Source organism: Leuresthes tenuis, unplaced genomic scaffold (assembly GCF_036924035.1).
Source record: "Leuresthes tenuis unplaced genomic scaffold, fLeuTen1.0.hap1 SCAF_17, whole genome shotgun sequence".
NCBI classification, from domain to species: Eukaryota; Metazoa; Chordata; class Actinopteri; order Atheriniformes; family Atherinopsidae; genus Leuresthes; species Leuresthes tenuis.
The window spans coordinates 6,776,685-6,790,368 of NW_027325371.1; the positions used below are offsets into that span (position 1 = coordinate 6,776,685).

At 39.4% G+C, this 13,684-nt stretch overlaps 2 protein-coding genes across 2 annotated transcripts; both read left to right on the top strand.

The window, feature by feature from the left end:
• Positions 1 to 1,284: 1,284 nt before the first annotated feature.
• On the top strand, positions 1,285 to 6,977 carry apol (apolipoprotein L). The gene is made up of 4 exons (XM_072369174.1): positions 1,285 to 1,441; positions 3,928 to 4,521; positions 4,607 to 4,726; positions 5,491 to 6,977. Exons 1-4 carry the CDS (start codon positions 1,428 to 1,430, stop codon positions 6,437 to 6,439), a joined length of 1,677 nt encoding a protein of 558 aa, XP_072225275.1. The 5' UTR covers positions 1,285 to 1,427; the 3' UTR covers positions 6,440 to 6,977.
• Positions 6,978 to 12,038: 5,061 nt separating this feature from the next.
• On the top strand, positions 12,039 to 13,339 carry LOC140273221 (uncharacterized). Its single transcript, XM_072368733.1, has 2 exons — positions 12,039 to 12,221; positions 12,366 to 13,339. Exons 1-2 carry the CDS (start codon positions 12,127 to 12,129, stop codon positions 13,321 to 13,323), a joined length of 1,053 nt encoding a protein of 350 aa, XP_072224834.1. The 5' UTR covers positions 12,039 to 12,126; the 3' UTR covers positions 13,324 to 13,339.
• Positions 13,340 to 13,684: the final 345 nt, after the last annotated feature.

Genomic DNA, 13,684 nt, shown 5'->3' on the forward strand with positions numbered 1-13,684 from the left:
TTTCATTTTTATAGCTCCCTTACTGTTGTTTTAAGTGTTTTCTTTTTTATAGAAATACCACTGTAAGATCTCGGTACACAAGCTGCTCAGCACCAAATGAAACACAGACACAGTTGAGACTCTTTGGTGATAAACATATTGTGCATGGATGACCTCAAGAGATGGTAGAGACCAAAGTACGAGTGATAGAGATATATCTTCATCCTGTGGACGCAAGAAGGAAGTAGTTTAAGAACTTTTGTTGAGCCACATGGTTATAAGCTGAGTTTCTGAGGGGAGTCTTAGCTCCGGTTCCAAAGGGAAGGCTTCTTATAGGTGCTGAACAGGCAGTATGCTGAACAGGCTGAGCAGACGGCTGTATTGTCCTCAGGGCACAAACACACACAGGTACCTTCTGTGAGTGTGACTGAAAGCATCAATCACAGCTGATTTTAATGTCACTGTCACACTGCTTTCGTTTTGTTTGTTTCTTTATCACTTTGTACTGATTTTTTTTGTTTGCTTTACTTCCCTGACTTTCAGCACTATGTATATTTTCTTTTTCTTTTAGGTCCTTTTCGCTCTCATGTTTGCTTTTAGCTTTTAATCCTTTCTGCTGTCATTTTACACTCCCTTGCCTCCATTTCATTGTATTGCGTTTTGATCATTTTGTATATTCAGTTGTTTTTTTGTCTCTTTCGTTGCTAATTGTCTCTTTTCTTGTCTCTTTCTAAGCGAATCAATTTACACAGAGGAAACAAAATGCTTTCAGATAAACTGTACATAATTACGTTTAGAAAAAAGGTAAATAAAGCAGAGTAAAATGTACAGTAAACTGAAGGAAATTAATCACAGTCCCTCATTTTAATTCAATAAATCAAATGCAGTGGCAGGTGTACGGTGTACAAAGGGGACAGATGCTTTTTGTCGTATTTCAGCGGCGGCATCCCTACAGAAATATAAACAAAGTGAGTTTTTCCTACAGCCCGTGAATGCATTTTCAGGAAACCGGCACTGAAAAAATGACAGCGCGTTGCTGTTGACGTTGTAATAGATCGGTTGAACTGAGGAAGTGAGAGGAATGCTCTGTAGTGATTGGTTGTCTGAGATGTGGCAGCTCGGATGATTGGTGTTTAGGGCTTAGAAAGGTTGGGATGTTCCGCACAGCTGATGGAATCTGCGCTGTTTACGCCACCAAGCTGCTAAACAAACAAAACTCAACTGACTATGAAGGCATTCCTGTGAAAAAATGGGTGTGGTGCAGCTGGTCGATGTAGGGAAATGGAAAAACGAAACTAAACTTTCTCACTGGACGTTCAGACCGAAGTTTCCAACACAGCAATACATCGACTGTCCATCGAGTATCCCTTCTTTATTATTTTATCATATTAATATTATAATAAACTTTTCCAGGTAAAGGTGAGGTCCCGGAGCAGCTGAGGACAGACATGTCTGCAACAAGGTAAAACCTGAATGTGTTCACCTGCTCAGTAAAAGAAAGGTGCGGAAACGGTCTGAACTTCGATAAATAACAGAGGCTGTTACTTTCAGATTGTAGTATTTAGCTCTTGATTCCATCTGCTTTTCCTTTCTGAGCTCGCGCATAAAAATGAAAAACTGGTCCTCTTTAATCCTTTTGTCTTCGTAGGTATTCCAGGCCAAATAGGCGTGAAACATAAAAGCCCAGATATGTAGAATATATTGCAACTCATACAGATTTGTGTGCAGTAACTTTGCCTCACAGAGTTCCGGCTTCGATTCCCGACCGCGGCCTTTCTGTGTGGAGTTTGCATTTTCTCCCCGTGTATGCAACAGATTAAACAGTTATTGCTACACATGCAAATTCATGTAAATGATCAGGCTGTGCATTATAATCAGTCACTCAGGAACAATCTTATGTGGGCATTTGTGCTTTGGTGATGCCTGCAGGTCAAATCAGAGAACTGCTGCAACAAAAATCTAAAAAGCAGTGATAGGATATCTGTTCTGAGCAGATGATATGATTTGTAAAGCTAAGCAGCGTGTGACTAATGCAAATTAAAGACGGCTGCAGGGTCTTCATGTGTGCTTCTCCACCTGCAACAGTTTGAACCTAAAACAAAATAAGTTGTTGGCTTGTAAATACTGATAAGAGTCTGCTTGTAGGTAAATCTTTCAGCATTAAAACTGAATGTTGTCAGTCAAAATGGCGTTCATGACATGTCTTTCAGTGTGTTTCAACATCAGATACAAAAAGAAAGATACCATCTGCAGCAGGATGCAAAACAAGAACGACACCACACAAAATGCTGTGTCATCTTCATGTACCTACCTGTTCAAAACAGGAAAGGAGGATTGCTTTTAACTTTTAAGGCTCTGCCATGAAGCTGAAACTTGGTGCAAACCTGATGCTGCTGGTTTAAATAATGAACATGATCCAGTTGAGATCTCTGCAGTGGAGAGTTGTGCGTCCCATCAGTAAGAAATAATATGAGGCTGTAGTTTAAAATAACATGCAATGGAGGACTGAGACTGATATGATCTGAAATAGATGGGAAAATGTATAAATGGCTTAATTAATATGTTTGTAGTATGAGAAATGCTACTGAAATCAAGTTAAACATTTATTTATGTGATAGTAGTTGTATAGAGCGTTAATTTTTCATTTTCATTTTCAACTGCATTCATCATTTAAGCTTTATTCATAACTGTAAGTAAATAAACAGCATTAACACAAACTTTAATTGATACACTTGAAAAGCAAGGTGGAAAAATTAATATCTGTGGCATAAATGATTTTCTTACTTGTATTATTTTCTTAAATGTATTAATTTAGCTGTTAATATGTCTTCGTATCTACTTCAGATTATAGAAGTTTCAGTACTCCGTATTTACAGGCGTGCTGTTGTCTCAGGAGTGCCTTTAATGCCATTGTATCTGCATATGTACAGCGGGATTCAGTGTGCAGGACCGTGCTACATGAAATTAACTCAGAATAGATATCTTTCTGTATATGAAAAAAGTACTGCATGACGCAGAACGTGCACTTGGGAATCCTCAGATCCATCACTGAGCAAAGGAGCTTGTACGTGTATGGAGTTGTGATTCTAAAGTGTAGCATTAGCGGGTAGTTGCTTTATGATTAACATTGGGGTAAAACACACGGGGTACTCATTTAAAACCTAATCTCGAAGTCTGTGCTGTGCAGCAGATGTTCCAGAGGTTTATTGGAGGCTCCTCAGTCTGACAGCGTGGGCTCTGGTGCACCAATAGCCCCATCTGTTGGAAAAGGTGGTGCCAGGACGGAGTAGGTTTTATAGCTGAACAGGTGAGTTTTACTTTATCCAGCAAACTTCCTGTTGGCAGTCTGTAACGTCCAGGAACTTGACACTTGACACAGTTTATCTCCAGAGAGAAAGCTGCTTGTTCTGGCTGGCGTTCAACTCTCTGTTAATCTTTGTGTTCAGGGTGTGTAAGAATGGTCAGAAAGGCAGGTAGCGTCCACTGTGGATCTGTTTGTGTGACATGTATTCTCGTGGGCATCAAGAATAGCATCATGGTGATCGAAGTAGCTGAACCTGGGGGCAACATCCTCTGCTCTCAGTGGATTCTGGACTTTATTGTTAATTCAGGCTGGAAAAGCATTTGTTTGGGTCTCTTTGTTTCAGTTTTTTACCCGTTTGTCAGAAGTTGTTTTCTTTATGGAAGTAAGTCATTGTATGTGTGTTGTGAACTGTGTCTTTCTACAGTTGTTTGTCTCTAGTCATGACTGGTGTTTAACTCGCACTGGAGATGAAGAGAGGCTTTGTGTTTGCTTTTTGCGTCTTCCTTCCACAGCAGATCTACTCTTTCTCTCCTCTTTACAGACATTGTGCCAAATAGTACAGAACACATTACAAAAGTGTCACAGGAGGCATCGAAGAATGTTCTTTTTTTTATCTCACCACTGTGTGATGCTCCGTTTTACAGAGCAGAACTGCAGGACGCCCTGCGCCGCTACACTTCAGATACCCTCTCCTACATCCACACAGTGAGGGGTTTCTGTGAGATGTTCTCTAAATGGATGCTCTGGAGGGAGACCGAGTTGGAGATGATGATGGACATCAAAGACAGGGTTGACCAGCTCAACCTCAACATTAGTGAGGTTACCAAGTCAGAGAACAAAGGTACAGCCTTATGGAAATATGTGAAGAACATGTTCGCCCAGCCAACAGCAGACAGCAGGCGTGCAGAGCTGGAGAAGGAGCTGGATGAAGTGTTAAATGACACTCTGGAAGGTTTGGAGAAGCTCGACTGCTTCCTGGATGCGGTGGAAAAGCTGGCTGTCACCTCTCTGCATGTGTTCACTGAGAACCAGGTATTATCCCTGCCCGAAGAGATCAGCCACGATTACGTTCAGGCTGTCATCACAGCTGCACGAAACATCTGTCCACTTCTTCTGGAGTTTAAAAGGGAAGCAAAAGCCTTCTTCCTTCCCAGACTTCAGAATGTGGAGGTGCTGGCACATCAGCTGGACAAATACATTCAGACCTCTAAGAACATCTGTGAAAAGATGGAGAAAAGGTAAAACTGACATGAGGTTAACAAAATAACATGCGTCATTGCAGAAATAGAGTGTCCTGTATAATGAATTCTGTGTCTTTCACAGCTGCTTCAGTGACTTTTGCCTGAAGATTACCAGTGAAGCTGTGATAGAACTCAGTGTGGATTTGTCTGAAAATGACATACAAAGAATGTTTGATCACATTAATCAGCTTGATGAAATCAGGTGAGTTTTACCAAGGTATGGGACTGAGAGAAAGTCTTAGTCACCCCCTCATTTCTTTATATTTTGTTACCATGGAGCCACACTTGATTGTAACCTTTAAAAGTGGTCTTGAGCAATAGTTCTGTAGGCTTCCTGAAGGTCTGTCAAAAGTTTGCTACTTTCTCACTCGTTTTCAGTTCAGTCCCGCTTCACTCTGACTTATGAGTCATTCAAGCATATAAAAGGCACCTAAGTCAATGCATGAACCAGCAACAGGGAACCATATTTTCCTGGTAACATGTAAAAACATGAGTGGTGGCTCAAGGTTTTACAGCACTGTAAGTGTTTGACTATATGTCTTAGAGTGACTGACACATGAAACAACATACATTTGCTGGTTTTAAAAAGCAAATCTTGGATGGATTTCCATTCAGCACAGATATGCTTTGTTACCAGATGATAAACTACTGACTCAGAAGATCACCTGTCTTTTCTTGTTGTGACATTTAGGCCCAATTCTAATTCTTCCTTATCCCTCAGTTTTGCAGGGACGGGGTGCCCATTTTCTTTTGGGATATTGGTCATTAAACTATCCAGATGGTATCCAGTTTATCACTGCTCCTTGATCCCTAAAAGAAAAGCGGCACCATATCCATGTGAAATGGAGGGGAAAGCTGTTGGTGCAGGGGGTGGCAATGGGATTTAGAGATTTAAGCGAAATGCCTCATCGTATAATCATTGAAATATTGCAGCTATAGAAAAAACTTCCTCTTTTATCCTCTCAGGATGGATCCACACTTCCGGATGGTGTTCTTGTTCCAGGAGGAATCCTGCTCTGATTTCATTAAAGAGTTTGATGAGCGACAACCCAGAATGCTAGAGTTTCTCAACCAGCTGGAGGAGACTGCTGTTCAGCTGGACAGGATGAATAAAGGGGCAAAGATCTCCAGTGTAGCTGGGAGCTCAGTGGGGGCAGTTGGAGGTGTGCTCTCCATTGTTGGTTTGGCACTAATTCCTTTTACAGCAGGAGTGTCTGTGGCTCTGACGATGACTGGTGTTGGGCTGGGAGTTACCAGCGGAGTCAACAGCATCGTCACCACTGCCACAGAGGTTGGGGTCAATCGTACACAGCAAAATAAAGCCAGTGAAGTCTTCCAAAGCTTCATGGAGGACGTGACGAAACTCCAGGATTGTCTGGAGGAGGTGACCAGACAAACAGTTGCCAAAATGGAAGACAATAACATAGGTATGGCCGTGGGAATAGGCAAGGCGCTTTGTAAAGTTGGCACTGTTGGAAAAGGCATCGATTCACTTGTTGATCTGACTTCGGCTGCTAAGCTGTTAAAAACTGAAGAGGTCGTTGCAAGTGCTGGTAAAGTCATCGCTCAGGAAGGAAAAGCTTTACGCAACATACCCAGGGTGGCTTCGGATATCCCAGATGTTGGTCAAGCCGCAGTTAGAGGGTCTCTGGCTGCCTCCAAGTCAGCCAGAGCTGGTTTTATCGCTCTCAATGCTCTCTTCCTCGGCATGGATATCTTCTTCATCTGTAAAGACAGCATCAGTCTGGCCAAAGGAAGCGAGACCGAGGTCTCACAGTTCATCAGAGCCAGAGCTGCACTCTGGAGCTCTGAGATCGACTCATGGAGGAAGAGCCGTGACTCTCTGAATGAAGGCCTGCAGACATCAGAGAAAAGGGAAGCTGTCATGGAGACGCCATTTTATCTGGATAGTTAGATGGAAAAACACACTGAAATCAGATAAGACATGTATTTTAAGTGGTTGAACCACAAATACAAATTTGCCTCAGCTTTTTGTGCTTTCTCTTCAACTTTGACAATCTGTGTGTGTGTGTGTGTGTGTGTGTATTCATGAATAAACATTTTGTACAAAGCCAATTTTAAAATGTAACTGATCACTAGCATCATTATGTCGAGTATTTCAAAACTGATAATGCGGTACGAAAAAGCAAGATAAATCGAATCCCTGTGGTCATAATCACTGCTTTATGTAAATAACAAAGAAATCGTGCAACATAGTTTTATGTTTTTTTTACAGAATCTGATATACATGTGTCCCTTTTGCACTATGATTGTACAAAAACAAAGTATATTACCAATTACATGCAGTTCCATCATGTGCTGGCATTATATTGCTTTCCTTCTGATTTTGCTGCTATTCAAATCACTGACATCTTCAAGGTTTTGCACATTCGTCATTTTTACTTTAGTCGTAACGTTTTATACATTTGATCTTTTTTGCCTAACATTTTTTGAAACGCTTTTCAACTGTACTCCATTTTTGCACTTCTGTGGATCAATAAAGACTTCAGTCAGCATGTGTTGTAATGCATTCTTCAAATACTTATTTTACAAATAGATATGAGACGACACTTAACTTTTCACAAAATAGCTCTTTATTCAGCAATTATCTGTAGGTGTTTTAAGCATCTGTGGGGCAGTTGTTACTCCTCACTGCCTATACAGACCGCTCTGCTGTTAGGCATCCTGCACACATTTGATGGAAAGCTGGAAACAAACGTCGCACTGAACTTTTGGTTATACGACATCTTCAGTCACAAACTTTAAATTATTTTGTTATTATCTGTTTATAATGTACATGTAAAGTTGAAATATCTAAATAATTACATGTCAAACCACATAAAATTAACCTATTTTACTAGAAAAGACAGAAGTTCCCTCTTCCAACTCTATTGAAGAAAGAAGAAACTTGATGATCTGAAGTATGTCGAAAGAAATATGAAACTTCCCCATATTTACAAGAGTACTTAGATATGATCTGACGTGTAAACTAAAACAAAATAATAAACACAGCTCTTTTCAGAGAGCTAATTCTGTCTCTGGCGAAGGGAAAATGTAGCAGTAAAATGGTTCCTGGTTTGAGTCCTCGCTCGGGCCTTCCTGTGTGGTGTGGTTCCTTATATGTGACTTCTCTCTTTGTGTTCTACTTTTGGTTTCTTAGCTTGATACCTTGTTTTGATTAGATTCTCTGGCTTTCATTTTGTGATTAACTCGGCTGATTTTCTTTGAATAGTTCAGTTGCCTTTGTGTTTTTAGGTAGTTATCTGCTTTACCTTTTCTGGATCGTGTCTTCATCGTCCTTCATGCTCCTTGGCTGTCATTGTTCTTTGCCAGACCTTCAGAGTCAGATTCTTGTCTATCCTGCCTTAGTTTGCTGTCATAGCTCAACCCATCAGTCAAGTCAGTGCTGTTTTTTTCTCCTGAGTTTGTTTCTTGTTACTTTTGAGTGTAGTACTTTGTTATTCCTGCCATGGCATGGCTTTTTGATTGACTATAATAAATCCACTGGTTTTTTTTGGGTCCAAATCTCTCCATATTCACAGGAGTAATTAAGCATAATTTCACATATGTGTAAAATAAAGCATGATTTTTTTTTTAAAACACTGCTTTAAAGTAATGGAATCAAACAAAATGTGACTCAAATAGTAACCCTGACAAAAACTTCAACATTTTTACAAGAATTTATCTGAATTATGTGCAAAATAGGGCTGCACGGCGGTGTGGTGGTTAGCACCGCCTCACAGCGAGAGCGAGAGGGTTCCAGGTTCAACTCCCAGCTGGGGCCTTTCTGTGTGGAGTTTGCATGTTCTCTCCATGTAAGCGTGGGTTCTTTCCAGGTGCTCCGGCTTCCTCCCACCATCCAAAAGCAGGTTAGGTTAATTAGTGACTTGTCCTTAGGAATGAGTGTGAGTGAGTGTGTGTGGTTGTTTGTCTCTGTGTGGCCCTGTAACGGACTGGCGACCTGTCCAGGGTGTATCCCGCCTCTCGCCCAGCCCCCTCTCAACCCAACTGACGGATATAAGGGAGTATAGAAAACGGATGGATGGATGTGCAAAATAAAGCATGTGATGTTTGAAAAAAAATATTGCACATCATAGAGAAAGAATAGTAATTATGTCAGAGTATAACTTTTAAAACTGACCACATTTCCACCAGGATGTGTTCCCCCTGCATTAATGGGTGGAAAGAAGACATGTATTTATTGTGAGGGAAAAAGTTATGTTTTAAGTGATTAAGATAATACCTTAAAACCTGTGTAAAAATTATCTCATTCTACAATTCAGATTTTATCTTGAAATTCTAATTCTTACAACATATCAGCTGAAAAAGAAATAAACGACATATGATTAGGAACAAGGCTGATATATTTAGCCAGGACAAAATGTATTTGTATGAGTATACATTTCCCCATTAAGTCTGCGCTCAAAGTGAAAACTTTTCTTTTTTCTTTAACAAATCTTTATTGACAATTAAAGAACATTACAATCATGAGGTCAGACAAAAAGGAATTGATTTCATGAAATAAATGTCATGACACCAAGAACTAAATAGTAAAAAAAAAGTTAAAATAAGTTAAATAAATAAAAAATAGAAATAAAAATAAAAGGTACATACATTGGTCACGCAGAGAATACGAAGTACATAGTGCATTCACTGATAATAATAAAAAAAAAATCATATAGTTATTAGATATTAAGGTTATACATTCATCAGGCTGTCATAATATTGAAGAAAAACTTATCCATAAACTTTGATAGCATTGCATTGCAAGGGTAGATTTTGTGTTAAATGTTAAAGTGTATTTCTTTAATCTTACTAGAGATACAAAATTTATAAGGCAGCAACCATGCTTTTTTCCAGTTAACATCATCAATTAACTCATCCCAGTAGAATTTCCCTTGCGGAAAACAAAATGTTGTATAAAGATTTTAACAGTTTCATTATTATTAACCATAACACTTCCGAAAGATTTTGTATCCACAGAGGCGTTCGACAGGGATGCCCCATTTCTGCTTTTCTTTTTATTCTGGTGGTGGAGCTGATGTCTATTGGTATTCTGAATGACACCCTTATGAAAGGCATCTCCATTTTTAATAAGGAAATTAGAATCTCTCAGCTTGCTGATGACACTACACTGTTTTTGAAAGATAAAGACCAAATTCCTTTTGCTCTTAAATCCATTGAATATTTTTCACAAGCCTCTGGTCTATAATTAAACTTGAAAAAATGTGAAATTCTCTGTCTTCATAAATCAAATGACCAAATCATACGTGGTATACCTGTTAAAGATTCTGTCAAATATTTAGGTATTCACATCTGTAAAAACCAAATTACATGCCAAAATCTTAATTTTCTTCGTAGGTTAAACTTAACAAAGAGTATTCTCAACAACTGGCTTCAAAGAGATCATTGGCAGAGTTCTTCTCTCTAAAGCAGAAGGTCTCTCTCGTTTTGTATATCCAGCTTTATCTTTGTACTCTTAAGAGTCCACCTGTAAAGCTATTAATGACAACTTTACATGGCGTAAAAAACAGTATAGATTAAAAAAAATCCGTTCTTTCAAATAATAGGTCTGAAGGGGGTCTTGAAGTCATCAACTTCATTGACATCAATAACACCTTCAAAATTAATTGGTTGAGAAGATGTTTGCTTAATGGTGAAGATTCTTTATGGTATTTCATTCCCTGCAATATCTTTAAAAAATGCGGTGGTTTACAGTTTCTCTTAAAATGTAATTATTCTCCCTCTACATTACAATAAAAAACAAATCCATCTTTCTTCCTTCCTGGCATTCAAAGGGCATATCTTTCATTATTGACTTATTTGATAAACATGGTAACCCGCTTTCTTATAATGATTTTATAAGTTCTTTTGAATTTCCTATCAGATTTAAAGAATTTAGTCTTGTATGCCAGGCAATTTCTTCTGGTACCATACAGTTGATGAAATATCATCTTTCACACAGCACAAGTGCAAAAAATTTACTCCAAACTAATTATTGATGGCTGTCCTCTCCTGGATAAAAAATGTGATAATAAATTCATAAGGAATGCTATCCATGCTAAAAGTGTTGTGTACCTACGTCACATTATCTGTCACCGCTAAAGACAGCAGTTTGCTCAGAATATTCAATTAAGAAAATCTTTCACAGAGTTTTCAGTCTGCTTTCATGTTCTTAAAAAGAAAAAGCTGTTGAAAACAAGCTCTGGCTTGCACACTTGCCGACGTAGGGCCGTGGTTCCGGCGCAGTACGTCGGGAACGACTTTTCAGCGAGCGCGCGCATCTTACGCAGCGCGACGCGTCTCGACGAAAGACTTCAATTTCTAGACTTGCTCCTACTTAGAGGCAGAAACCGCAAAGACATGTCAAAGTAAGTGAAGTTGTTATGTTTTAGATTAATTTTAAAGGCTAACATAGATAGCGTGCACGAGGACATCAGTTTTGGCACACATGGAACTTGTTTTGAGTTTTAACGGTAAATGACGTAAAACCAGAACACGGACCTGGACACAGCACAAGAGGAGAAAGGCTTGACTATCATAACACCAATTTCTGCTTCACACCTTCACACTATCTATTTACATGGCAGTTTGAAGCATTTTGAATGGGAGAAATAAATGGGAGCGGTATAAGGAAACTGCTAGAAAGTAAAAGGCAACCAAATATGTGAAAACGAAAGTAAGATGTTCTTCATTTTTCAGGAGGACAAAAGGAGCACCGAATTGGTTAATAGCCTAGAGATAAAAAATAGAAATATGAGTTTTGTAATCCTGGAATGTCACAATGACAGCATGTTTTTTTTTAATAATATATTATATATATAATATATATATATATGGCAAGTCAGACATGGAAGATGCAATCTTAAGTTGTCCCAGTGGTAATAATTGGCTGTGAGTTCAGTAGATGTCAAGTACAATATCTGAGGTCTCTGTCCAGAAGACACCAGTCCCAGGAACAGATAAGATATTGAGCAGAACTTGATTTGTTCGGACAAAAACATTTTGACAATTTTATTTGTGTTACAGAGAAATGTTCCAGACAGCGATGTGCACATACGTCACAGATACCTTTGGTCACATCAACACAGTGAGAGAATTCTGTGAAAAGTTCCCGACATGGAAGAAGGAAAGGAAGATGGAGTTGGGAAAGTTAAGAAAAAAAGAGAAGGTGGATGAAGTGTTGAGGGACACTCTGGGAGGTTTGGAGAAACTCGACTGTTTCCTGGCTGCAGTGGAGAAACTGGCTGTCACCTCACTGCACGTGTTCAATGAGAACCAGGTGTTAGACCTGTCCAAAGAAATCAACCTTGAGAAAGTTCAGGTTGTCATAATTGCTTCACGACTGCTCTGTCCTCTCCTCCTGGTGTTTAAAAGAGATGCAAAAGTCTTCTTCCTTCCCAAACTTCAGAATGTGGAGGTACTGGCACGTCAGCTGGACAAATATATACAGACCACCAAGACCATCTTTAAAATGTTTGAGAAAAGGTAAAACTGTTTTGTTTTCACTGAAATGCAAAATAAACTATTGTTTTTATTTCCAGTAAAAAAAATAACCCAAACTGTGTCATTAACAGCCATATCAGAGATTTAAGCAAGAAGATGAACAAAGACGTTCTGGTAAACCTAAACATGAGTTTTCCTGAAGGTGATGTACAAAAGATGCTTTGCCACCTTAACCAGCTTGATGAAATCAGGTGGGAATCTCTTTTTGGGTCATTATTAAAACATCCAAAACAGGACTTTGTCAGACAAGCTCTTTCTAAAACATATTTTGAAATATGAGGCTGTTCTATGGAAGTCGGCTTAGATTCTATCTTTAAATCTTCCCTCTTTATCAGGAATAACCAGCACTTCCGGATGGTGTTCTTGTTCCAAGAAGAATCCTGTTCAAGCTTTATCAACGACTTCAACAAGCGACAGCCCAAAATGCTTCAGTTTCTGAATGAGATGGAGGAGTGTGCCGTTCAGCTAGTCAAGATGAAAAAGGGGGCACTGATTTCCAGCGTGGCAGGCAGCTCGGTGGGAGCAGTTGGAAGTGGTCTGTCCATTGCTGGTTTGGCCTTAATTCCATTCACAGCAGGGTTGTCTTTGGGTCTGACGATAGGTGGTACAGTGATGGGAATCACCAGCGGAGTCAACAGTGCTGTCACCACATTCACAGAGATGGGGGTTAATAGTAAATACAGAAACAAAGCCGATGACATCATCAAGAATTTAATGAATGAAATGCAGAATCTTCAAAAGTGTCTGGAGCAGGTGATCAGTCAACCAGTTACTCAGATAGAGGTGAGTTATTTCCTTTCAAAGGCTACGTTCAAAGGCGTCACAAATGTTTTATCAGTTGCATGGAGCTTCCGTTCACTTTCCAAAGATGTTTCTGATATTAAGTTGATCAAAAATGGGAACGTGATCATACGTGAAGGAAAAGTGGTGGCAAAAGAAGGAAAAGCGTTGCGCAACATAGCTGAGGTGGCCACTGAGGTGGCCACAGATGGAAAAGACGTTGGTCAAGCAACAGTTAAAGGGACTCTGGCTACCTCCAAGTCAGCCAGAGCTGGTTTTATCGCTGTCAATGCTCTCTGTCTCGGCATGGATATCTTCTTCATCTGTAAAGACAGCATCAGTCTGGCCAAAGGAAGCGAGACCGAGGTCTCACAGTTCATCAGAGCCAGAGCTGCACTCTGGAGCTCTGAGATCGACTCATGGAGGAAGATTCGTGACTCTCTGAATGAAGGCCTGCAGACATCAGAGAAAAGGAAAGCTGTCCTGGAGACACCATTTTATCTGGATGGTTAGATGGAAAAACACATTGAAATCAAATAATAGATGTATTTTAAGTGATTGAACCACAAATACAAATTTGCCTCAGCTTAGTGCAGAATGCTTTTGGCTGTAAATCTCCTGATTTAACAAGTTAATTTTTCCTTTTTTCCCTTGGATTGTGTGTATGTATTGTTCTTTTTTAATTAAAGCATTTGTTCTATTTTAGTTAAAAGTTGACATTGTTAGGATTTTGCTTAAACATGAGCCCATTCTACATGATTTGTAGAATGCTGTTAACAAGCATCTAACTGAGTTAAGCGAAATAAACTGATCTCTTCAGTCCCCAGACTGGAAAACTACAAGCCAAGTTAACATCCACGCCCTGAGAGCTTTG

What these genes read in the sequence shown, in the direction of transcription:
- apol (XM_072369174.1), top strand. An exon ending in TGTGAAAAGATGGAGAAAAG is followed by an intron (nt 4,522 to 4,606) that starts GTAAAACTGACA and finishes TGTCTTTCACAG; the next exon opens with CTGCTTCAGTGACTTTTGCC. An exon ending in AATCAGCTTGATGAAATCAG is followed by an intron (nt 4,727 to 5,490) that starts GTGAGTTTTACC and finishes TTATCCTCTCAG; the next exon opens with GATGGATCCACACTTCCGGA.
- LOC140273221 (XM_072368733.1), top strand. Translation starts at nt 12,127, where the DNA reads ATGAACAAAGACGTTCTGGTAAACCTAAACATGAGTTTTCCTGAAGGT. An exon ending in AACCAGCTTGATGAAATCAG is followed by an intron (nt 12,222 to 12,365) that starts GTGGGAATCTCT and finishes CCTCTTTATCAG; the next exon opens with GAATAACCAGCACTTCCGGA.